This window comes from Mobula hypostoma, chromosome 1 (genome assembly GCF_963921235.1).
Source record: "Mobula hypostoma chromosome 1, sMobHyp1.1, whole genome shotgun sequence".
NCBI lineage: Eukaryota > Metazoa > Chordata > Chondrichthyes > Myliobatiformes > Myliobatidae > Mobula > Mobula hypostoma.
In genome coordinates, this window is record NC_086097.1 from 491,507 (window position 1) to 516,104 (window position 24,598).

General features: G+C 44.5%; 1 protein-coding gene across 9 annotated transcripts in view; it reads right to left on the reverse strand.

The window, feature by feature from the left end:
• Positions 1-2,516: 2,516 nt before the first annotated feature.
• tmem63c (transmembrane protein 63C) overlaps positions 2,517-24,598 on the reverse strand; it is a 342,578-nt gene continuing 320,496 nt past the window's right edge. For 8 of the 9 annotated variants that reach the window (XM_063042830.1, XM_063042849.1, XM_063042781.1 and 5 more), the window contains one exon: positions 11,724-11,939. In XM_063042830.1, the coding sequence (XP_062898900.1) occupies positions 11,745-11,939 (195 nt within the window). In that variant the 3' untranslated portion in view covers positions 11,724-11,744. Of the gene's footprint in view, positions 2,598-11,723; positions 11,940-24,598 lie in introns of those variants that run through there. The other variant, XM_063042821.1, reaches the window with a different exon arrangement.

A 24,598-nucleotide genomic window follows, 5' to 3' on the forward strand; every position in this document is an offset into this window, starting at 1 on the left:
AGCTTGATTGATGCTGTTATAGAAACATAGAAAATAGGTGCAGGAGTAGGCCATTCGGCCCTTCGAGCCTGCACCGCCATTTATTATGATCATGGCTGATCATCCAACTCAGAACCCAGCCTTCCCTCCATACCCCCTGACCCCTGTAGCCACAAGGGCCATATCTAACTTCCTTTTAAACATAGCTAATGAACTGGCCTCAACAGTTTGCTGTGGCAGAGAATTCCACAGATTCACCACTCTCTGTGTGAAGAAGTTTTTCCTAACCTCGGTCCTAAAAGGCTTCCCCTCTATCCTCAAACTGTGACCCCTCGTTCTAGACCTCCCCAACATCGGGAACAATCTTCCTGCATCTAGCCTGTCCAATCCCTTTAGGATCTTATACGTTTCAATCAGATCCCCCCTCAATCTTCTAAATTCCAACGAGTACAAGCCCAGTTCATCCAGTCTTTCTTCATATGAAAGACCTGCCATCCCAGGAATCAATCTGGTGAACCTTCTTTGTACTCCCTCTATGGCAAAGATGTCTTTCCTCAGATTAGGGGACCAAAACTGCACACAATATCTGTGTCTTAATTCTGTGCACATGTGTGGTTATCATTGTTGAACTGTTGCATTTATTATCCTTTCGATTACTGTGTTGCTTGTTTCTTTAATAAAACTTTCTTAGTTCTAGTACTCCAGACTCCAACTGAGTGATCCATTTCTGCTGGTTTGGCAACCCAGTTACGGGGTACGTAACAACGGGCAGAAGGTCCACTGTTTGGGGAGCAATGTCACTGTGTGTATCGGGATGGGCTTTGTGTCTGCAGGACTGGTTGGCGAGTTATTTAGAAGTCATGAGGACATGACTTTATTTGGTGGGGGGAGAGTGTAAGAGGTTTCTTCTTTTATGTCACTGCGTAGTCTAATTAAAATGGCTTCTTTGTTATGTTAACTGCTGAGAAAGTCCTCACGCTAGCAGTTGTTTGGATCATGTTACTGATAAGAGGGTGAACAAACCAATTGGGATAGATGTTATTTTTTTTCTGTGTGTCTGTAAGTTAGTGTGACGTGTGGGTTTTTGGGCAGAAGGCGGGAGAGAGAGACAGAGGATGAACCAGGTGCTGTGACAGACCCCGAGCAGGAGTCCGAGGTCCAGGGTGTTCGGCGAGGAGAGGAGACGGAGACGGACTCGTGTGGAGTGTCTGGTCGACCACCGTTGTTGGTCCCAGGTGGCAGGTCGAGGTGGTCCAAGGGGTCGCAGGGTGAAGAAGGAGGGTCCTGAGCTCCAACTGTTTGTGCACGAAGAGATTGACCTTTGATAAGTGTGGTGCCTCTTATTTTCCTTTTATATTTTATTCTCTATTAATTATATAGTTCAGTAACATATACAAACTGTAAAGCATTTAATCGTATCTGGTGTATTGTCTGTTATTCGGGCGGGGTTGGAGTACATCACACAGCATCCACATAAACTATTACCCGGTTTGGCAGGGCCGAGGGCTGCTTCCCCAGACGACAGCCAGCTGAGCGACCCTGAGGCTGGCCGGGGGGCTAAAGAAGTAAGACGCACTGGTCTATAATTTCCTAGGCAATCGCTACTCCCTTTCTTGAATAAGGGAACAACATCTGCAACCCTCCAATCCTCTGGAGCCTTTCCCGTCCCCATTGATGATGCAAAGGTTATCGCCAGAGGCTCAGCAATCTCCTCCCTCACTTCTCACAGTCACCTGGGGTACATCTCGTCCGGTCCCGGTGACTTATCCAACTTGATGCTTTCCAAAAACTCTAGCACATCCTCTTTCTTAATGTCTATATGCTCAAGCTTTTCAGCCTGCTCTAAGTCATCCCTACAATCCGCAAGATGCTTTTCTGTAGTGAATACTGAAGCAAAGTATTAAGTACCTCTGCTACCTCCTCCGGTTCCATACACAGTTTTCCACTGTCACACTTGATAGATATATCACACTCTTATGTCTTATCCTCTTGCTCTTCATATACTTCTAGAATGCCTTGGGGTTTACCTTAATCCTGCTCGCCAAGGCCTTATCAAGGCCCCTTCTGGCTCTCCTAATTTAATTCTTAAGCTCCTTCCTGCTAGCCATTTTGTCACATACCCCGTGACGGGTTAAAGAACCAGCAGAAATGGAAAGCACTTTGGAGTCCAGTATTGCTATTAACTAATGGTATTTATTAGTAACTACGCAATACAGTAATATAAATGCAGATATATCAAACAGGTTAGCAATGATTTTATATATATATATGTGTGTGTGTGTGTGTGTAAATATATGAAAACCAAGCTTCTATGGGTAAATAGATAGTCTTATGATGATGAGTAAAGTTCAGTTTAGTTTGTGGTATTGAGTTGAGTAATGATGGAGAGAGAGAGAGAGGGAGAGATTTGAGTCTTCAGGTGAGCTGACGCCGTCGATCTTCCCATTGTCCTCCAAAATCCTTTAGAAGTCACCGACTGTGACCACAACAAAGGGGACCGTTCTTCTGTGGTGGAATTATCAACCCAGGCAAAGGTTGGACACACGAATAACTCCCCACCGGTCATACCCTTTTCACACTGCGAGAGCCACTGATCGATCCTCCAAAATCTACCTTTTCTGTGGGCACAACAAAGCTCATTCAGTGTCCAAAACCATGTGTCTCCAGGTCTAACAGCTGACCTTCTGTTTATCTCACTGTGCTGAATACTAGCTGTCCATCAAGCAACTCCTCCCTTCTCTCTCTGTAAGAACTTGGAAGCTGCCAGTCTCCTTGTAGAAAGTATAAACTCACTGAGCAGTCTTCACCTCTCTCTCTCTTTTTAACAAGGTGTCTGTTGTTGAACAACTCTCTCTCTCTCTTTTCAAAAGCATGGTTCATAGGGGTAATTCAGAACCCCGTCACATTATAATCTTCTAGATTGATATCATTGTATATTTTTTGAATCTTTAGTAAACTTTTCTTTTCTTTTGACTATATTTTCAACTACCTTATACACCATGGTCCCTGTACCCTACCATCCTTTCTGTCTCATTGGAACATACCTATGCAGAACACTATGCAAATATCCCCAGAACATTTGCCACATTTCTTCCATACCTTTCCCTGAGAACATCTGTTCCCAATTTAAGCTTGCAAGCTCCTGCCTGATAGCCTCATATGTACCCTTACTCCAATTAATTGCTTTTCTAACTTGTCTGTTCCTATCTCTCTCCAATGCTATTGTAAAGGAGATAGAATTATGATCACTATCTCCAAAATGCTCTCCCACTGAGAGACCTGACACCTGACCAGGTTCATCTCCCAATACCAGATCAAGTACAGCCTCTCCTCTTGTAGGCTTATCTACATATTGTGTCAGGAAACCTTCTTGAACACACCTAACAAACTCCACCCTATCTAAACCCCTCACTCTAGGGAGATTAAAATTCCCCATCATGACAACCCTGTTATTACTGCTTACATTATTATTGTGTCTCCCTATCTGCTCCTCCATGTCCCTGTTACTATTGGGTGGTCTATAAAAAACACCCAGTAGAGTTATTGACCCCTTCCTGTTTAGAACTTTCACCCACAGAGACTCAGTAGACAATCCCTCCATGGCATCCACCTTGTCTGCAGCCATGACACTTTCTCTGATCAGCAGTGCCACACCTCCACCTCTTTTGCCTCCTTCCCTGTCCTTTCTGAAACATCTAAAGCCTGGCACTCTAAGTAGCCATTCCTGCCCCTAAGCCATCCAAGTCTCTGTAATGGCAACAATATCACAGCTCCAAGTACTGATCCATGCTCTAAGAGAGGGGTCCCCAACCTCTTTTGCACCGCGTTCCAGTTTAATATTGACAATATTCTTGTGGACCGGCTGACTGGAGGGGTAGGGGTTGTTCAAGTAGGGTTAAACTCACCTCAACATGCCTTTTACAGTTAGGGTTGCCAACTTTCTCACTCCCAAATAAGGGACAAAAGTAGCAGTGAAATCCCGGGACACTTTACCCCAGGAAAGACTACCATGACCATGAAGCCTTGCGCGGGCACCTGTGTGCGCATGCACGTACGTGCTGATTTTTTTCCCCACAAATCGGTTTTGCCTTCATCTTCCCTACTACACTGTACATCCATTATTTCTACTTCATATAGGTTGTGTATTTATCATATCATTCATGCTTTCACTATACGTTAGTGTTATTTTCAGTTTTATGTGTTATTTGGTCTGATTTGGTAGGTTATTTTTTGGGTCTGGGAACTCTCAAAATTTTTCCCATATAAATTTAATGGTAGTTACTTCTTCACTTCACGCCATTTCGGCACAAAAGGTTTCGTAGGAATGCTCTACCTTAGCGGGGGAAATACGGGAGAATGGCAGTCCCATATGGGACAAACCAATTTAGCCCAATATACGGGATGTCCCATCAAATATGGGACAGTTGGCAACCCTGTGTTCAAGTTCAACAGTGCGTGACCGGGAACAAGGAAAGGTGCGGTTGACTCATATCGTTTCCTCGCGGCTCGGTAGCATATGCTTTGCGGCCTGGTACCAGTCCACAGCCCGGTGGTTGGGGACCACTGCTCTAAGATTATCCACTTTGTTCATGATACATTTCTGACACACCTTTTCTATTTTCTGCTGTATCTTGTAATCCATATCCTTGCTGCTGTTTGGAGGCCTGTATAGAACTGCCATTAGGGTCCTTTTACCCTTGCCATTTCTTAACACAACCCATGGAGACTCTACACTTTCTGATCCTATGTCATCCCTTTCTAATGATTTAACATTATTTGTTATACACAGGGCCACACAACCCCCTTTGCCTATTAACCTATCTTTCCCAAACACTGTATATCTTTGGACGTTCAGCTCCTAATGGCAGCCATCCTTTAGCCAAGTTTCAGAGATGGCCACAATGTCATACTTGCCAATCTGTAGCTGAATTTCAAGATCATCCATTTTATCTTATGCTGCATGCATTCAAATATAACACTTTCAGTCCAGTATTTGTTGCTTTCGGTTGTAAATCATCCCACTGGCTGTGATTATGCCCCATCTCCTGCCTGTCCTTTCTATCATCTCTGTTGCACGCTATCTTTGACTTATTTCTCTTTTCCCCTTCCTCAGCCCTATCACTCCAGTCCCCATCCCTCTGCCAAATTAGTTTAAACCCTCCTGAACTGCTCTATTAAACCTGCCTGCTGGGATATTGGACCCCTTTGGGTTCAGGTGTAACCCATTCCTTTTGTGCTGGTTGTACCTCCCCTGGAAGATGCCCCAGTGGTCCAGGAACCCGAAGCCCTGCCCCCTACACCAGTCTCTCAGCCAGGCATTAATATTCCTGATCATACTATTCTTGCGCTCGTTAGCAAGTGGCACAGGCAGCAATCCCAAGGTTACTACCCTGGTGGTCCTGCTTTTCAGCTTCCTACCCAACTCCCTGGTTAACTTACAGGTTGAGTTGGTGGTGAGAAAAGGCAAATACGATGTTAGCATTAATTTCAAGAAGACTAGAATACAAAATCAAGGATATAATGTTGTGGCTTTATAAAGCACTTGTGTGGCCCCACTTGGAGTATTATGAGCAGTTTTGGACCCCTCATCTGAGAGAGGATGTGCTGGCATTGGAGGGGGTTTGAAGGGAGTTTCACGAAAATGATTCTGGTATTGAAAGGCTTATCATATGAGGAATGGTTGATAGCTCTGGACCTGTATTCACTGGAATTCAGAAGAATGAGGGGTAACATCATTGAAATCTATCAAATGTTGAATGGCCTCGATATAGTGAATGTGGTGAGAATGTTTCCTATGGTTGGGGGGGGGGTCTTAAGTCTGGAGGACACTGCCTCAGAATAGAGGGGCATCCTTTTAGAATGAAGATGAGGAGGAATTTCTTTAGCCAGAGAGTAGTTAATCTGTGGAACTCGTTGCCACAGGCAGCTGTGGAGACCAAGTCATTAGGTGTATTTAAGAATTCTTGATTGCTCAGGGCATGAAGGGATCTAGGGAGAAGGGAGGAGATTGGGGCTGAGGGGGAAAATGTAACAGCCATGATGAATTGGCAGAGCAGACTCGATGGGCCAAATACTGCTACTGTATCTTATGGTCTTATGAAATGGGTGAAATGCAGACAAATAGGACTGGCTCAGGAAGACACGATGGTTGGTGAGGAAAACTTGGGTTGAAGGGCCTGTGTCCATGCTGTATATTTCTGACATGGGCAAGAAAATATCTGCAGATGCTGGAAATCCGAGCAACACACACAAAATACTGGACTTTGGCAGAACATGGGTTTGAATTCCAGTTGACAATCTGGAAATTTAAATTCAAGTAATTATCCTGAAATGAAAGGCTACTACTTATATAATAATCACAAAATAAACCTGTAAACCCTTCTGGTTCACTAATCTACAGAAAAGGAATTTTCACTTCCTATTTCTGTGTACATGTCTCTCCAACCATGGTGTTTGACCCTTGTCCCAGATCAAGCCCGCCAATTTACGGACATTTCAGAAAGAAGATTGCTAGCGATGTCTGCATTCCATCATCAGCTTGTGAACACATCAGTCCTCTGCTAGAATTTGGTTAATTTATTTGAAGAGATTCAGTCCATGAGGTCACAGTTATATTTATTTATTAATCCTGTAACATAGCCTTGAAATACAGAAAATACTTAGCAGATAGTAGTAGAATAATTGTTCCAAAGGTAGGTGAAATAATTTTTTGAAAGCCAGCAAACAGCCCACTGCACTAACTGATACAGTGGTTCTTCATGTCCATGGATTAATCTCTACTGTGATTCTGTTTGTAAGTCACAGACCTTTATTTGGCAAAGGCTGACTGATGTGTTGAATTCTTACCATAGATACAGAAGTCATTTTAGCATAAGCCTCAACAAATTGTCTTTCGTATTTAAGCCCTGCGTTCCTTAAAAGTTTTCATATCTACCATGTAGTGAATCAGAATTGTCAGCTCCTACCTAGTTCACTACTTTGCAGTTATCCCTGTCCTTCATTACTTCACGTTGGAACTGATAACTGTAATTAGTTTAAATTTAACTTAAGGTTCCTATCAGATAGTGAGATGCAGCTGGGTGAGATATGAACAGGCAGAATAGCACTGGCTGTAGTGTCGATGAATGACAGAATTGGGGAGAGTACAAGTTAACAGCTTCACAAGAAGATATTCAGGAGATCATAGAACTACTATGGCACAGAAGATCAACCAGCTTAGCTGCTCCACATGGGCTGGAGTGTACTTCTGTAAAATTCTTTCAATTGTAATTTCTAATGTTCATTTGTTGAGGAAAGAATACTTCTTAAAGCAATATAATTAGACTGCCCTATGTTTCCCTTGTGATCAACTCCATAAAAGCTGCTTGTGTAAACTGGAGAGTACAGTACTTGAATCAGTGATTTAGTTAAAAGTGAAAAATGGATATCACACTTCAGTCAGAAGAGTTGAGCCAACTCAACTTGAACAACACCTCCTCAAGGTGTAATTTATGATATACAAGATGTCCCTTTTTAATTTGACTAAATTGTTCTCGGCCCATCTGGCTTCCCCAATTCTTTTGATAACCGTGGGCATATTCTTCAGCACATGAAATTCTTTGGTAATTACCTACCAGGTTTTAGATGTTTCAGAAAGGACAGGGAGGGAGGCAAAAGAGGTGGGGGTGTGGCATTGTTGATTAGAGATAGTGTAACGGCTGCAGAAAAGGAGGAAGTCATGGAGGGATTGTCTGCCGAGTCTCTGTGGGTGGAAGTTAGGAACAGGAAGGGGTCAATAACTCCAATGGGTGTTTTTTATAGACCACTCAATAGTAACAGGGACATCGAGGAGCAGATAGGGAGACAGATTCTGGAAAGATGTAATAATAACAGGGTTGTCGTGGTGGGAGATTTTAATTTCCCAAATATCGATTGGCATGTCTCTACAGCGAGGGGTTTAGACGGGATGGAGTTTGTTGGGTGTGTTCAAGAAGGTTTCTTGACACAACATGTAGATAAGCCTACAAAAGGAGAGGCTGTACTTGATCTTGTATTGGGAAATGAACCTGATCAGGTGTCAGATCTCTCAGTGGGAGAGCATTTTGGAGATAGTGATCACAACATTATCTCCTTTACCATAGCATTGGAGAGGGATAGGAACAGACAAGTTAGGAAAGCGTTTAATTGGAGTAAGGGGTAATATGAGGCTATCAGACAGGAACTTGAAAGCATAGATGTTCTCAGGGAAATGTACATAAGAACCATGGCAAATGTTCAGGGGATATTTGCATGGGGCTCTGCATAGGTAGGTTCCAATGAGACAGGAAGGATGGTAGGGTGCAGGAACTGTGGTGTACAAAGGATGTTGTAAATCTAATCAAGAAGTAAAGACGAGCTTACGAAAGGTTGAAAAAGTTAGGTAATGATAGAGAGCTGGAAGATTATAAGGCTAGCAGGAAGGAGCTCAGGAAAGAGATTAGGAGAGCCAGAAGGAGCCATGAGAAGGCCTCGGTGGACAGGATTAAGGAAAACCCCAAGGCATTCTACAAGTATGTGAAGAACAAGAGGATGAGACGTGAGAGAATAGAACCAATCAAGTGTGACAGCGGAAAAGTGTGTATGGAACCGGAGGAGATAGCAGAGGTACTTAATGAGTACTTTGCTTCAGTATTCACTACAGAAAAGGATCTTGGCAATGGTAGGGATGACTTACAGCGGACTGAAAAGCTTGAGCATGTAGATATTAAGAAAGAGAATGTGCTGGAGCTTTTGGAAAGCATCAAGTTGGATAAGTTGCTGGGACCGGAAGAGATGTACCTCAGGCTCCTGTGGGAGGCGAGGGAAGAGATTGCTAAGCCTCTGGCGATGATCTTTTCATCATCAATGGGGAAGGGAGAGGTTCCGAAGGATTGCAGGGTTGCGGATGTTGTTCCCTTATTCAAGAAAGGGATTAGAGATAGCCCAGGAAATTATAGACCAGTGAGTCTTACTTCAGTGGTTGGTAAGTTGATGGAGAAGATCCTGAGAGGCAGGATTTATGAACATTTAGAGAAGTATAATATGATTAGGAATAGTCAGCATGGCTTTGTCAAGGGCAGGTCATGCCTTACGAGCCTGATTGAATTTTTTGAGGATGTGACTAAATACATTGATGAAGGTAGAGCAGCAGGTGTAGTGTATATGGAATTCAGCAAGGCATTTGATAAGGTACCCCATGCAAGGCATATTGAGAAAGTAAGGAGGCATGGGATCCAAGGGGAAATTGCTTTGTGGATCCAAAACAGGCTTACCCACAGAAGGCAAAGAGTGGTTGTAGACGGGTCATATTCTGCATGGAAGTTGGTGACCAGCGGTGTGCCTCAGGGATCTGTTCTGGGACCCCTACTCTTGGCAGTGTGTAGGATCAGAGGGATCTTGGGGTCTGAGTCCATTGGACACTCAAGGCTGCTGTGCAGGTTGACTCTGTGGTTAAGAAAGCATACGGTGCATTGGCCTTCATCAATCGTGGGATTGAGGTTAGGAGCCGAGAGGTAATGTTACAGCTATATAGGACCCTGGTCAGACCCCACTTGGAGTACTGTGCTCAGTTCTGGTTGTCTCACTACAGGAAGGATGTGGAAACCATAGAAAGGGTGCAGAAGAGAATTACAAGAATGTTGCCTGGATTGGGGAGCATGCCTTATGAGGATAGCTTAAGTGTATTTGGACTTTTCTCCTTGGAGCGATGGAGGATGAGAGGTGACTTGATAGAGGTGTGTAAGATGATGAGAGGCATTGATCGTGTGGACAGCCAGAGGCTTTTTTCCAGGGCTGAAATGGCTATCACGAGAGGGCACAGTTTTAAGGTGCTTGGAAGCAGGTACAGAGGAGATATCGGGGTAAGTTTTTTATGCAGAGAGTGGTGAGTACGTGGAATGGGCTGCCGGCGATGGTGGTGGAGGCGGCTATGATTAGGTCTTTTAAGGGACTTCTGACAGGTATATGGAGCTCAGAAAAATAGAGGGCTATCAGTAACCCTAGGTAATCTCTCAGGTAAGGACATGTTCAGCACAGCTTTGTGGGCCGAAGGGCCTGTATTGTGCTGTAGATTTTCTGGTTCCATATTTTGGACAACATATCAATCAAGCAATCAGTCCTTATCGGACTGATTCCTCCCCCCACACCCCCACCACCACTCCACTGCCAATGATCTCAATTTGAATAACCTGCCACTCGAAAAATCAAGAATACAAGTGTAATGCCCTGGTTAAGGTTTTTACTGCTATGCTGTAGGTATTTCATTGTAGCAGTTCTGTAACAGCAGTCTGTTCTGCTTTCAGCTTGTTTGGAACTGAGCCGAGATGAGAAGCTTTGTTATTCAGTTTCGGAATGTCAGGATGGGAGATTTGAGAGGAAGTTCTGGAGGACGGTGGTGGAGAAAGTCTCCGTTGGTGGGAGCTGGAAGAAGGCGGGGAAAAGGATGGCTGAGGATGCTGTCCCTGTTGAACAAGGTGCTCTGTGCAGATGAATGTCTTCAAGGAGCATGAACTAATCCTCCCGTGGGAGATCCGTTTGTTCACGACGAATTTCAAGCCACAGTTGGAAGGTGGTCTGTGCTTTCATGCAGACCGAGGGTCCAGCACGTGAGTGACAGACAACTTCAAGATGAGCTCCAACTTAAGGATACATTTGAGAGCAATGGGCCTTTTGGTTTTTTTCTTTCTTTCATTTGATAACTTTGCTTAAACTAACATTCTTAAATATACTTTTTCATAATTGTATGCAGTGTATGAACAGTTATCTCTTGCTGGAGGGCAGTAAATCACATGGACAAGACATCCCAACCTCATGGATTTGGCGGGTCCAAAGTTGTATACATACGAAGCTGGATAAAGGTGGGTCTAGCGCTGTGGAATCCAGTGGCTGTTAGCAAGGGGTAACGAGCCAGTTTTCCAGAGACACCCAGTAAAAGGGGGTTTCACAAGGATACACGGGAATGGAAATGCAGGAACAGCATTACTGAGTTACAGAGCTAAAGAAGAAATGGAAATTGGACCTGAGGATGAATTTCCATCATCAATAATGAAAATAAATATTTAATGGAGAACTGAAATTATTGAGATTAAGGAGATATTCACCTCAATGACACCCTCAGGCTTCGGCTGAGACTTCCAGAATTGGCAAAAAGATTGACTTTATTTAGCTGCTGCAAGAAGGAACAGAAGCAGTGATAGTGATGAGGAAGAGGACAATGAAGCTGCTGGTGAAATAAGCAAGCAGAAACTGGTACTGCAAAAGGAGAAACCATCATGGCTATTCAATTAATTTAAATCAAATTGGCAGCAACAAAAGCAATTTATCTGAAACTGTACAGATTAAAACATTAATATATAATCTCATAACATCACAAGATGTCAGGCCTCATTCATATAGTTGGTCAGAGAGAGGAAATGGCTTCAGGCACATTGTTTTCCTTGTACTGCAGCGACTTTGACAGGAGCTTCTTTCAATAGATTTCCAGCTCCTGTGTGCAGCAGATGACCTGGGCACTTGGAAACATGCAGCATTCTCTGGGACATGCTGGCCAATGGCATTCTCTGCCAGGTAGCGAGTGCAGGCAGAGTTACAGAACAAAGCAATTGGAAATGATAGTTCCAACCCTACTCCTCACAACGAAAGCAGGAGTTCAAAACACTTCACACCTCTAACCTCTGTCCAGAATTAGCAAATGTCTGTGGCATTAACAGGACCTCTAGTAAATGAGTCACATTCTGCTACAGCACAGTTGTCCACACCAGTAACAAAACTTAGTCCAATACAGACCCCACCTTTGTCTCATGCTGAGGACTTTCTAATATAGGCTCAAAATTTTGCATTCGACCAGAACTTTCAGATTTGGTGTCATCACAACGATTTTCCATGGTTCCATAAGTCTGATGTGCAGGAGATGCAACAGGTGTGAGACCCAATTCGGGATCCTGGAGAACAGCCGCAACAAATACCTGGAAGTATCAGCAAGTGGTCACTACAGGAATCAGAGACTAACAGCACAGGAACAGGCTCTCTGGCCCATCTGATCCATGCAGACCAAAGTTCCCATCTAAGCTAGTCCTATTTCCCCCTCTTTGCCCCATATCCCTCCAAATCTTTCTTATCCATGTACCTATCCCAAATACCTTTTAAATGTTTTTAATGTGCCTGCTTCTGGAAGACCATGTCTATCACCTGCCCTCATTGACCTTCTTGGTTACTTCTTCAAAATTTTTCGTCAAGTTCATGAGACATGATCTCCCACAAACAAAGCTGTGCTGATGATCCCTGATCAACCCATCTTTCCTAATGCATGCATATCGTAGCCCTCAAAATTCCCTCTGCTAATTTACCTACCACAGATGTTAGGTTGTCTATAGGATCCAGGTTTTTTTAAATAAAGACAGAATATGAGCCACCCTCCAATCTTCTGGCACTTCACCCAACTGAATCCAAATCAGATTTCCTATCACTGACATATATTGTACAATTTGTGGCTTTGTGGCCGTAGTATATTGCAGTACATAATAAAATAACTATAACTTACAATAAGTATATATTAAACAATTAAATTAGTGCAAAAAGAGAGGAAGAAAAATAATGAGATATTGTTCATGGATTCAGTGTCCACTCAGCAGAGGGGAAGAAGCTGTTCCTGAAACATTAAGTGTGTTTTTTCAGGCTCCTGTATCACTTACTGGTGGAGAGCCTGTGAGAAGGCATCTCCTGTATACTGATTGTGGTGATAGGCAAATTGCAGTGAATTCAAATGCTTATTTAGGTAGGAGTTGATTCTAGCTACAAGCAACCTCTCAAAGCACTTCATCAGAGCAGGTGTGATAGTGTTGAGACAGCTCACCCTGCTCTTCTTGGGTACTGGCAAGATTGTCACCCTTTTGAAGCAGCTGGGAATCTCTGACTGCAGCAGTGAGAGATTGAAGATGCCCTTGAACACTCCCACCAGTTGCCTGACACAGGTTTTCAGAGCCCCACCAGGTCACACCATCAGGGCCTGAGAGAAAAAGATGGAGAGGAAAAAGAAAGTGGGGAATAGGGAAGGCCTCTCTCACCTTACCTCCCTGCCTGCTCAACACCTCCCTCCGGTGTTCGTCCCCCTTTTTCCTTCTCCCATGACCTTCTGTCCTTTCCCATTAGATTCCCCCTTCTCCAGCCCTGTATCTCTTTCAGCAATCAACTTCCGAACTCTTTACTTCATCCCTCCCCACTCCCAGTTTCACCTGTCACCTTGTGTTCCTCCGTCTCCTCTCTTCCCCACCCAAAGCCCCTTACTCTAACTTCTCATCTTTTTTCTCCAGTCTTGCTGAAGGATCTCGGCCCAAAACATCAACTGTACTTTTTTCCATAGATGCTGGCTGGCCTGCTGAGTTCTTCAGGCATTTTGTGTGTATTATTTGGATTTCCAGCATCTGCAGATTTTCTCTTTTTTCTAACTTCAACTGGAACTGTTTCGCAGGTCAGAAGTAACAAGCAGGGTGGGCAAAGGAGAGGCAGTGGATGGCATTGACTTGGATTTTCAGGAGTCATTTGATAAGGTGCCACACGTGAGGCTGCTTAACAGGATAAAATCCTATGGTGTTACAGGAAAGGTACTGGCTTGGATAGAGGAATGGATAGAGGATACTGGCTTGGATAGAGGAGGCAGAGAGTAGAAATAAAGAGGGCCTTTTCTGGTTGGCTGCCAGTGACTAGTGGTGTTCTTCAGGGGTCAGTATTGGGACCGTTACTTTTCACATTGTTTGGCATTGATTTAGAGAGTGGAATGGATGGCGTCATGGAAAAGTTTGTGGATGATACAAAGATAGGTGGAGGGGTAGGTAGTGCTGAGGAAGCATTATGATTGCAGCAGGACTTAGAGAAATTGGAAGAACAGGCAAAAAAGTGGTAGATGGAATACAGTGGTGGGAAATGTATGATAAGGCATTTTGGTAAAAGGAACAATAGTGCAGATTATTATATAAATTGGGAGAAGGCTCAAACATCAGAGGTTCAGAGGGACTTAGGAGTCCTCATGCAAAACTCCCAGAAGGTGAATTTACAGGTTAAATCTGGGTAAAGAAGACAAATACAACGTTGGCATTTATTTCAAGGGGAATAGAATATAAAAGCAAGGAGATAATGCTGAGCCTTTATAAGACACTAGTCAGGCTGCATTGGTTTTTTTACGGGAATGGGACCCGCTCTCGGGGTCTCACAACTGGCCGCTATTCAATATACCAAGGACGCGGCCTAGAAGACTAACGCGCCTTCAGGGTTCCGGGATTTTGTGGCTCTGGAGGCGGGCGGACACGAGGTCGATGCCTCCGCAGGAAATTGGTGTGTTGTGGGAGACGGAAGATCGAAAGCAGTAAGCTAGCTATGTGCCTAGAGACCTTAGTTCTTTGGGTACAAAGCTTCGAAAAAGCGATGCAACAGACTTTTATCATTATAAATCAGCGAGTTGTTTGTTATGTCTGCCCTCTTGCTATGAAATGGGGACACCTCTTTTTCCCTTATTAGGGAGAGAGAGAGAGAGAGAGCCTGTGGTATGTCGAATTACTGGGTGAACGAGTAGTCTTCGGAGTACTGCAAGTCTGTGTCTTTAATGATGCTTTGCTGCACACTTGAACATTCGGTGGGGGGTGCACCGGAACTTTTTTGAATCTTTCGTAAGCTTTTCTTATGAGGGAGTTAGATATGGCCCTTGTGGCTACGGGGGTCAGGGGGTATGGAGGGAAGGCTGGGGTGGGGTTCTGAGTTGGATGATCAGCCATGATCATAATAAATGGCGGTGCAGGCTCGAAGGGCCGAATGGCCTACTCCTGCACCTATTTTCTATGTTTCTATGTTTCTATGTTTTCTTCTTGACTAGATTTTCAACAGCCTTTGTACACCATGGTTCCTGTACCCTACCATACTTTCCCTGTCTCACTGGATCGTACCTATGCAGAACGCCATGCAAATATCTCCCAACATTTGCAACATTTCTGCCGTACATTTCCCTGAGAACATCTGTTCCCACTTTATGTTTCCAAGTTCCTGTCTGATAGCTTCATATTTCCCCTTATTCCAATTAAACACTTTCCTGTCTGTTCCTATCCCTCTCCAATGCTATGGTAAAGGAGATAGAATTGTGATCACTATATCCAAAGTGCTCTCCCACTGAGAGACCTGACACCTGACCAGGTTCATTTCCCAATACCAGATCAAGTACAGCTTCTCCTCTTGTAGGCTTATCTACATATTGTGTCAGGAAACCTTCCTGAACACACCTAACAAACTCCACCCCATCTAAACCCCTCGCTCTAGGGAGATGTGAATCAATATTTGGGAAGTTAAAATCTCCCACCACGACAACCCTGTTATTATTACACCTTTCCAGAATCTGTCTCCCTATCTGCTCCTCAATGTCCCTGTTACTATTGGGTGGTCTATAAAAAACACCCAGTACAGTTATTGACCCCTTCCTGTTTCTAACTTCCACCCACAGAGATTCAGTAGACAATCCCTCCATGTCTTCCTCCTTTTCTGAAGCCATGACACTATCTCTGATGAGCAGTGCCATGTCCCCACCTCTTTTGCCTCCCTCCCTGTCCTTTCTGAAACACCTACTGGTGTGCCACAGGGATCAGTGCTGGGTCCATTGTTATTTGTCATCTATATCAATGATCTGGATGATAATGTGGTAAATTGGATCAGCAAATTTGCTGATGATACAAAGATTGGAGGTGTAGTAGACAGTGAGGAAGGTTTTCGGAGCCTGCAGAGGGACTTGGACCAGCTGGAAAAGTGGGCTGAAAAATGGCAGATGGAGTTTAATACAGACAAGTGTGAGGTATTGCACGTTGGAAGGACAAACCAACGTAGAACATACAGGGTTAATGGTAAGGCACTGAGGAGTGCAGTGGAACAGAAGGATCTGGGAATACAGATACAAAATTCCCTAAAAGTGGCATCACAGGTAGATAGGGTCGTACAGAGAGCTTTTGGTACATTGGCCTTTATTAATCAAAGTACTGAGTATAAGAGCTGGAATGTTATGATGAGGTTGTATAAGGCATTGGTGAGGCCGAATCTGGAGTATTGTGTTCAGTTTTGGTCACCAAATTACAGGAAGGATATAAATTGGTAAAGGTGCTGAGGAAGAGGATTTCTTGGAATGTATGCGGGATGGTTTTTTGAACCAACATGTCGAGGAACCGACTAGAGAGCAGGCTATTCTGGACTGGGTTTTGAGCAATGAGGAAGGGTTAATTAGCGATCTTGTTGTGAGAGGCCCCTTGTGTAAGAGTGACCATAATATGGTGGAATTCTTCATTAACATGGAGAGTGACGTAGTTAATTCAGAAACAAAGGTTCTGAACTTAAAGAGGGGTAACTTTGAAGGTATGAGACGTGAATTAGCTAAGATAGACTGGCAAATGACACTTCAAGGATTGATGGTGGATATGCAATGGCAGGCATTTAAAGGTTGCATGGATGAACTACAACAATTGTTCATCCCAGTTTGGCAAAAGAATAAATCAAGGAAGGTAGTGCACCCGTGGCTGACAAGAGAAATTAGGGATAGTATCAATTCCAAAGAAGTAGCATACAAATTAGCCAGAGAAAGTGGCTCACCTGAGGACTGGGAGAAATTCAGAGTTCAGCAGAGGAGGACAAAGGGCTTAATTAGGAAGGGGAAAAAAGATTATGAGAGAAAACTGGCAGAGAACATAAAAACGGACTGTAAAAGCTTTTATAGATATGTAAAAAGGAAAAGACTGATAAAGACAAATGTAGGTCCCCTGCAAACAGAAACAGGTGAATTGATTATGGGGAGCAAGGACATGGCAGACCAATTGAATAATTACTTTGGTTCTGTCTTCACTAAGGAGGACATAAATAATCTTCCAGAAATAGTAAGGGACAGAGGGTCCAGTGAGATGGAGGAACTGAGCGAAATACATGTTAGTAGGGAAGTGGTGTTAGGTAAATTGAAGGGATTGAAGGCAGATAAATCCCCAGGGCCAGATGGTCTGCATCCCAGAGTGCTTAAGGAAGTGGCCCAAGAACTAGTGGATGCATTAGTGATAATTTTTCAAAACTCGTTAGATTCTGGACTAGTTCCTGAGGATTGGAGGGTGGCTAATGTAACCCCACTTTTTAAAAAAGGAGGGAGAGAGAAACCGGGGAATTATAGGCCGGTTAGCCTAACGTCGGTGGTGGGGAAACTGCTGGAGTCAGTTATCAAGGATGTGATAACAGCACATTTGGAAAGCGGTGAAATGATCGGACAAAGTCAGCATGGATTTGTGAAAGGAAAATCATGTCTGACGAATCTCATAGAATTTTTTGAGGATGTAACTAGTAGAGTGGATAGGGGAGAACCAGTGGATGTGGTATATTTGGATTTTCAAAAGGCTTTTGACAAGGTCCCACACAGGAGATTAGTGTGCAAACTTAAAGCACACGGTATTGGGGGTAAGGTATTGGTGTGGATGGAGAATTGGTTAGCAGACAGGAAGCAAAGAGTGGGAATAAACGGGACCTTTTCAGAATGGCAGGCGGTGACTAGTGGGGTACCGCAAGGCTCAGTGCTGGGACCCCAGTTGTTTACAATATATATTAATGACTTGGATGAGGGAATTAAATGCAGCATCTCCAAGTTTGCGGATGACACAAAGCTGAATCCCTGCCCCCTGCTCCAATCCCTCAGCCACGCATTTATCCTCCACCTCATTCTATTCCTAAACTCACTGTCGTGTAGCACAGGCAGTAATCCCAAGATTACTACCTTTGAGGTCCTGCTTCTCAACTTCCTTTCTAACTCCCTGTAGTCTGTTTTCAGGACCTCCTCCTTTTTCCTACCTATATCGTTTGTACAAATACGTATCACGTCCTCTGGCTGTTCACCTTCCTACTTCAGGATATTGTGGATGCAATCAGGAACATCCTGGACCCTGGCACCAGGGAGACAAACAACCATCCATTTTTCTTTCCTGCGTCCACAGAATCCCCTAACTACAGAGTCCCCTAATAATGCTGCCTTCTTCATTTCCCTACCCTTCTGAGCCACAGGGCCAGACTCTGTGCCAGAGGTGCGGCCACTGTTGCTTCTCCCAACAGTGCTAAAGCAGGAGTACTTATTGTTAAGGGGGACAGCCACTAGAGTGCTCTGTAGTATCTGACTCTTGCCCTTCCCTCTCCTGACTGTTACGCACTTATCTGTCTCCCGAGGCCCCAGTGTGACTACTTGCCTATAGCTCCTCTCTGTCACCTCTTCATTTTCCCTGACCAGACGAAGGTCATCGAGCTACAGTTCCAGTTCCTTAACACAGTCCATAAGGAGCTGCAGCTCGATGTATCTGGCGCAGATATGGCCTTCCGGGAGGCTGGGAGTCTCCTGGACTTCCCACATCTGACACCCAGTACAGAACACCGGCCTGTTGGGTTGGGTGGTAGTTATTCAGAGAGTTCTTTGAGCTGGCCTGGTTGAAATCCCCCACAGTGATAGGGAAGGTAGCAGAGTGTGCTGCTTTGTGCCTGATGATTACGCTTCTCAGTTTCTCTGGTGCCAGCCTGACTGACGATGGCCAAAGGTGGAACATACACCACTACCAGGATGATGGCTGACATTTCACTGCTAGATGTTTGAGGTCGGGTGAACAGGACTATGCACCAAAATGAGTTGATGTTAAAACATACTCCACCTCCTCTGCTTTTAAAAGACTTAGCTGACCTGTCTTTGACGAGAATGGTAAAGCCATCAGGCTGCAGTGCTGCATCCGGAATGGCGGAGGTGAGCCGTGTTTCCATAAAGCAAAGTATACAACAGTCTCTGTCCCTCTGGTACCGCAATCTTGCTCTGAGTTCTTTAGTTTTATTTTCCAGAGACTGTACATTCGCCATCAGGATAGTTGGGAGTGGGGGTCTAAGGGCTGTGCTTTTCAATTGTACCTGCAAACTGGCACGGCTTTCATGCTTCCATTTTCTTAAAGGGTTACTGCACTCATGACCCGAGTCTGCTGCCTTGCGTTCGTCGATTTTGAGTATTTATATATTTTTTAAAGATCTTGAAATTATGCTTCTTATTGAAGTACCCGAGGCTGTGACTGTGGATATCAGCTATAGTATTAAACGGGAATATTTGATGAAGCCAGAATAAGAACTTAAGGAGAGGGGGAGGAGTACAACCTGGCAGGAGATAGGTGAAAACGGCAAAGGGCTGAAGGAATCTGATAGGGAAGGACAGATGATTATGGGAGAAAGGGAAAAAGGAGGGGCATCGAATGGACAGTTGAGGAGAAGAGGTGAGAGGGAAACAAAAATGGGGAATGGAGAAAGGGAATGGGGGAGAAATTACTGCCAGTTGGAGAGATCAATATTCAAATCATCAGTGTTGCTCCTCCAACCCGAGTTAGGCCTCAGCATTTATAGATATGTAAAAAGGAAAAGACTGGTAAAGACAAATGTAGGTCCCCTACAGACAGAAACAGGTGAATTGATTATGGGGAGCAAGGACATGGCAGACCAATTGAATAATTACTTTGGTTCTGTCTTCACTAAGGAGGACATAAATAATCTTCCAGAAATAGGAGGGGACAGAGGGTCCAGTGAGATGGAGGAACTGAGCGAAATACATGTTAGTAGGGAAGTGGTGTTAGGTAAATTGAAGGGATTGAAGGCAGATAAATCCCCAGGGCCAGATGGTCTGCATCCTAGAGTGCTTAAGGAAGTAGCCCAAGAACTAGTGGATGCATTAGTGATAATTTTTCAAAACTCGTTAGATTCTGGACTAGTTCCTGAGGATTGGAGGGTGGCTAATGTAACCCCACTTTTTAAAAAAGGAGGGAGAGAGAAACCGGGGAATTATAAACCGGTTAGCCTAACGTCGGTGGTGGGGAAACTGCTGGAGTCAGTTATCAAAGATGTGATAACAGCACATTTGGAAAGCAGTGAAATCATTGGACAAAGTCAGCATGGATTTGTGAAAGGAAAATCATGTCTGATGAATCTCATAGAATTTTTTGAGGATGTAACTAGTAGAGTGGATAGGGGAGAACCAGTGGATGTGGTATATTTGGATTTTCAAAAGGCTTTTGACAAGGTCCCACACAGGAGATTAGTGTGCAAACTTAAAGCACACGGTATTGGGGGTAAGGTATTGGTGTGGATGGAGAATTGGTTAGCAGACAGGAAGCAAAGAGTGGGAATAAACGGGACCTTTTCAGAATGGCAGGCGGTGACTAGTGGGGTACCGCAAGGCTCAGTGCTGGGACCCCAGTTGTTTACAATATATATTAATGACTTGGATGAGGGAATTAAATGCAGCATCTCCAAGTTTGCGGATGACACAAAGCTGGGTGGCAGTGTTAGCAGTGAGGAGGATGCTAAGAGGATGCAGGGTGACTTGGATAGGTTGGGTGAGTGGGCAAACTCATGGCAGATGCAATTTAATGTGGATAAATGTGAAGTTATCCACTTTGGTGGCAAAAATAGGAAAACAGATTATTATCTGAATGGTGGCCGATTATGAAAAGGGGAGGTGCAACGAGACCTGGGTGTCATTATACACCAGTCATTGAAAGTGGGCATGCAGGTACAGCAGGCGGTGAAAAAGGCGAACGGTATGCTGGCATTTATAGCGAGAGGATTCGAGTACAGGAGCAGGGAGGTACTACTGCAGTTGTACAAGGCCTTGGTGAGACCACACCTGGAGTATTGTGTGCAGTTTTGGTCCCCTAATCTGAGGAAAGACATCTTTGCCATAGAGGGAGTACAAAGAAGGTTCACCAGATTGATTCCTGGGATGGCAGGTCTTTCATATGAAGAAAGACTGGATGAACTGGGCTTGTACTCGTTGGAATTTAGAAGATTGAGGGGGGATCTGATTGAAACGTATAAGATCCTAAAGGGATTGGACAGGCTAGATGCGGGAAGATTGTTCCCGATGTTGGGGAGGTCTAGAACGAGGGGTCACAGTTTGAGGATAGAGGGGAAGCCTTTTAGGACCGAGGTTAGGAAAAACTTCTTCACACAGAGAGTGGTGAATCTGTGGAATTCTCTGCCACAGCAAACTGTTGAGGCCAGTTCATTAGCTATGTTTAAAAGGAAGTTAGATATGGCCCTTGTGGCTACAGGGGTCAGGGGGTATGGAGGGAAGGCTGGGTTCTGAGTTGGATGATCAGCCATGATCATAATAAATGGCGGTGCAGGCTCGAAGGGCCGAATGGCCTACTCCTGCACCTATTTTCTATGTTTCTATGTAAATAAGGTTGAAAGAGTGCAGAGAAGGTTTACAAGGATGTTGCCGGGACTTGAGAAACTCAGTTACAGAGAAAGGTTGAATAGGTTAGAACTTTATTCCCTGGAGCGTAGAAGAATGAGGGGAGATGTGATAGAGGTATATAAAATTATGATGGGTATAGCTAGAGTGAATGCAAGCAGCCTTTTTCCACTGAGGCAAGAGGAGAGAAAAACCAGAGGACATGGGTTAAGGGTGAGGGGGGAAAAGTTTAAAGGGAACATTAGGGGGGGCTTCTTCACACAGAGAGTGGTGGGAGTATGGAATGAGCTGCCAGACGAGGTGGTAAATGCGGGTTCTTTTTTAACATTTAAGAATAAATTGGACAGATACATGGATGGGAGGTGTATGGAGGGATATGGTCCGTGTGCAGGTCAGAGGGACTAGGCAGAAAATGGTTCGGCACAGCCAAGAAGGGCCAAAAGGCCTGTTTTTGTGCTGTAGTTTTTCTATGGTTTCTATCTGAAGCCTGGCACTCTAAGTAACCATTCCTGCCCCTGAGCCATCCAAGTATCTGTAATGGCCACAAGATCATAGCTCCAAGTACTGATCCATGCTCTAAGCTCATCCGCTTTGTTCATGATGCTTCTTGCATTAAAACAGACACATCTCAAATCATCAGTCTGAGCATATCCCTTCTATCACCTGCCTATCCTCCCTCTCGCACTGTCTCCAAGCTTGCTCTATTTGTGAGTCAACGGCCCCTTCCTCCGTCTCTTCAGTTCAGTTCCCACCCCTCAGCAATTCTCGTTTAAACTCTCCCCAATAGCCTTAGCAAACCTCCCTGCCAGGATATTGGTCCCCCTCAGATTCAAATGCAACCTTGACCTTTTTGTACAGGTCACGCCTCCCCAAAAGAGATCCCAATGATCCTGAAATCTGAATCCCTGCCCCCTGCTCCAATCCCTCAGCCACGCATTTATCCTCCACCTCATTCTATTCCTAAACTCACTGTCGTGTAGCACAGGCAGTAATCCCAAGATTACTACCTTTGAGGTCCTGCTTCTCAACTTCCTTTCTAACTCCCTGTAGTCTGTTTTCAGGACCTCCTCCTTTTTCCTACCTATATCGTTTGTACAAATACGTATCACGTCCTCTGGCTGTTCACCTTCCTACTTCAGGATATTGTGGATGCAATCAGGAACATCCTGGACCCTGGCACCAGGGAGACAAACAACCATCCATTTTTCTTTCCTGCGTCCACAGAATCCCCTAACTACAGAGTCCCCTAATAATGCTGCCTTCTTCATTTCCCTACCCTTCTGAGCCACAGGGCCAGACTCTGTGCCAGAGGTGCGGCCACTGTTGCTTCTCCCAACAGTGCTAAAGCAGGAGTACTTATTGTTAAGGGGGACAGCCACTAGAGTGCTCTGTAGTATCTGACTCTTGCCCTTCCCTCTCCTGACTGTTACGCACTTATCTGTCTCCCGAGGCCCCAGTGTGACTACTTGCCTATAGCTCCTCTCTGTCACCTCTTCATTTTCCCTGACCAGACGAAGGTCATCGAGCTACAGTTCCAGTTCCTTAACACAGTCCATAAGGAGCTGCAGCTCGATGTATCTGGCGCAGATATGGCCTTCCGGGAGGCTGGGAGTCTCCTGGACTTCCCACATCTGACACCCAGTACAGAACACCGGCCTGTTGGGTTGGGTGGTAGTTATTCAGAGAGTTCTTTGAGCTGGCCTGGTTGAAATCCCCCACAGTGATAGGGAAGGTAGCAGAGTGTGCTGCTTTGTGCCTGATGATTACGCTTCTCAGTTTCTCTGGTGCCAGCCTGACTGACGATGGCCAAAGGTGGAACATACACCACTACCAGGATGATGGCTGACATTTCACTGCTAGATGTTTGAGGTCGGGTGAACAGGACTATGCACCAAAATGAGTTGATGTTAAAACATACTCCACCTCCTCTGCTTTTAAAAGACTTAGCTGACCTGTCTTTGACGAGAATGGTAAAGCCATCAGGCTGCAGTGCTGCATCCGGAATGGCGGAGGTGAGCCGTGTTTCCATAAAGCAAAGTATACAACAGTCTCTGTCCCTCTGGTACCGCAATCTTGCTCTGAGTTCTTTAGTTTTATTTTCCAGAGACTGTACATTCGCCATCAGGATAGTTGGGAGTGGGGGTCTAAGGGCTGTGCTTTTCAATTGTACCTGCAAACTGGCACGGCTTTCATGCTTCCATTTTCTTAAAGGGTTACTGCACTCATGACCCGAGTCTGCTGCCTTGCGTTCGTCGATTTTGAGTATTTATATATTTTTTAAAGATCTTGAAATTATGCTTCTTATTGAAGTACCCGAGGCTGTGACTGTGGATATCAGCTATAGTATTAAACGGGAATATTTGATGAAGCCAGAATAAGAACTTAAGGAGAGGGGGAGGAGTACAACCTGGCAGGAGATAGGTGAAAAAGGCAAAGGGCTGAAGGAATCTGATAGGGAAGGACAGATGATTATGGGAGAAAGGGAAAAAGGAGGGGCATCGAATGGACAGTTGAGGAGAAGAGGTGAGAGGGAAACAAAAATGGGGAATGGAGAAAGGGAATGGGGGAGAAATTACTGCCAGTTGGAGAGATCAATATTCAAATCATCAGTGTTGCTCCTCCAACCCGAGTTAGGCCTCAGCATTTATAGATATGTAAAAAGGAAAAGACTGGTAAAGACAAATGTAGGTCCCCTACAGACAGAAACAGGTGAATTGATTATGGGGAGCAAGGACATGGCAGACCAATTGAATAATTACTTTGGTTCTGTCTTCACTAAGGAGGACATAAATAATCTTCCAGAAATAGGAGGGGACAGAGGGTCCAGTGAGATGGAGGAACTGAGCGAAATACATGTTAGTAGGGAAGTGGTGTTAGGTAAATTGAAGGGATTGAAGGCAGATAAATCCCCAGGGCCAGATGGTCTGCATCCTAGAGTGCTTAAGGAAGTAGCCCAAGAACTAGTGGATGCATTAGTGATAATTTTTCAAAACTCGTTAGATTCTGGACTAGTTCCTGAGGATTGGAGGGTGGCTAATGTAACCCCACTTTTTAAAAAAGGAGGGAGAGAGAAACCGGGGAATTATAAACCGGTTAGCCTAACGTCGGTGGTGGGGAAACTGCTGGAGTCAGTTATCAAAGATGTGATAACAGCACATTTGGAAAGCAGTGAAATCATTGGACAAAGTCAGCATGGATTTGTGAAAGGAAAATCATGTCTGATGAATCTCATAGAATTTTTTGAGGATGTAACTAGTAGAGTGGATAGGGGAGAACCAGTGGATGTGGTATATTTGGATTTTCAAAAGGCTTTTGACAAGGTCCCACACAGGAGATTAGTGTGCAAACTTAAAGCACACGGTATTG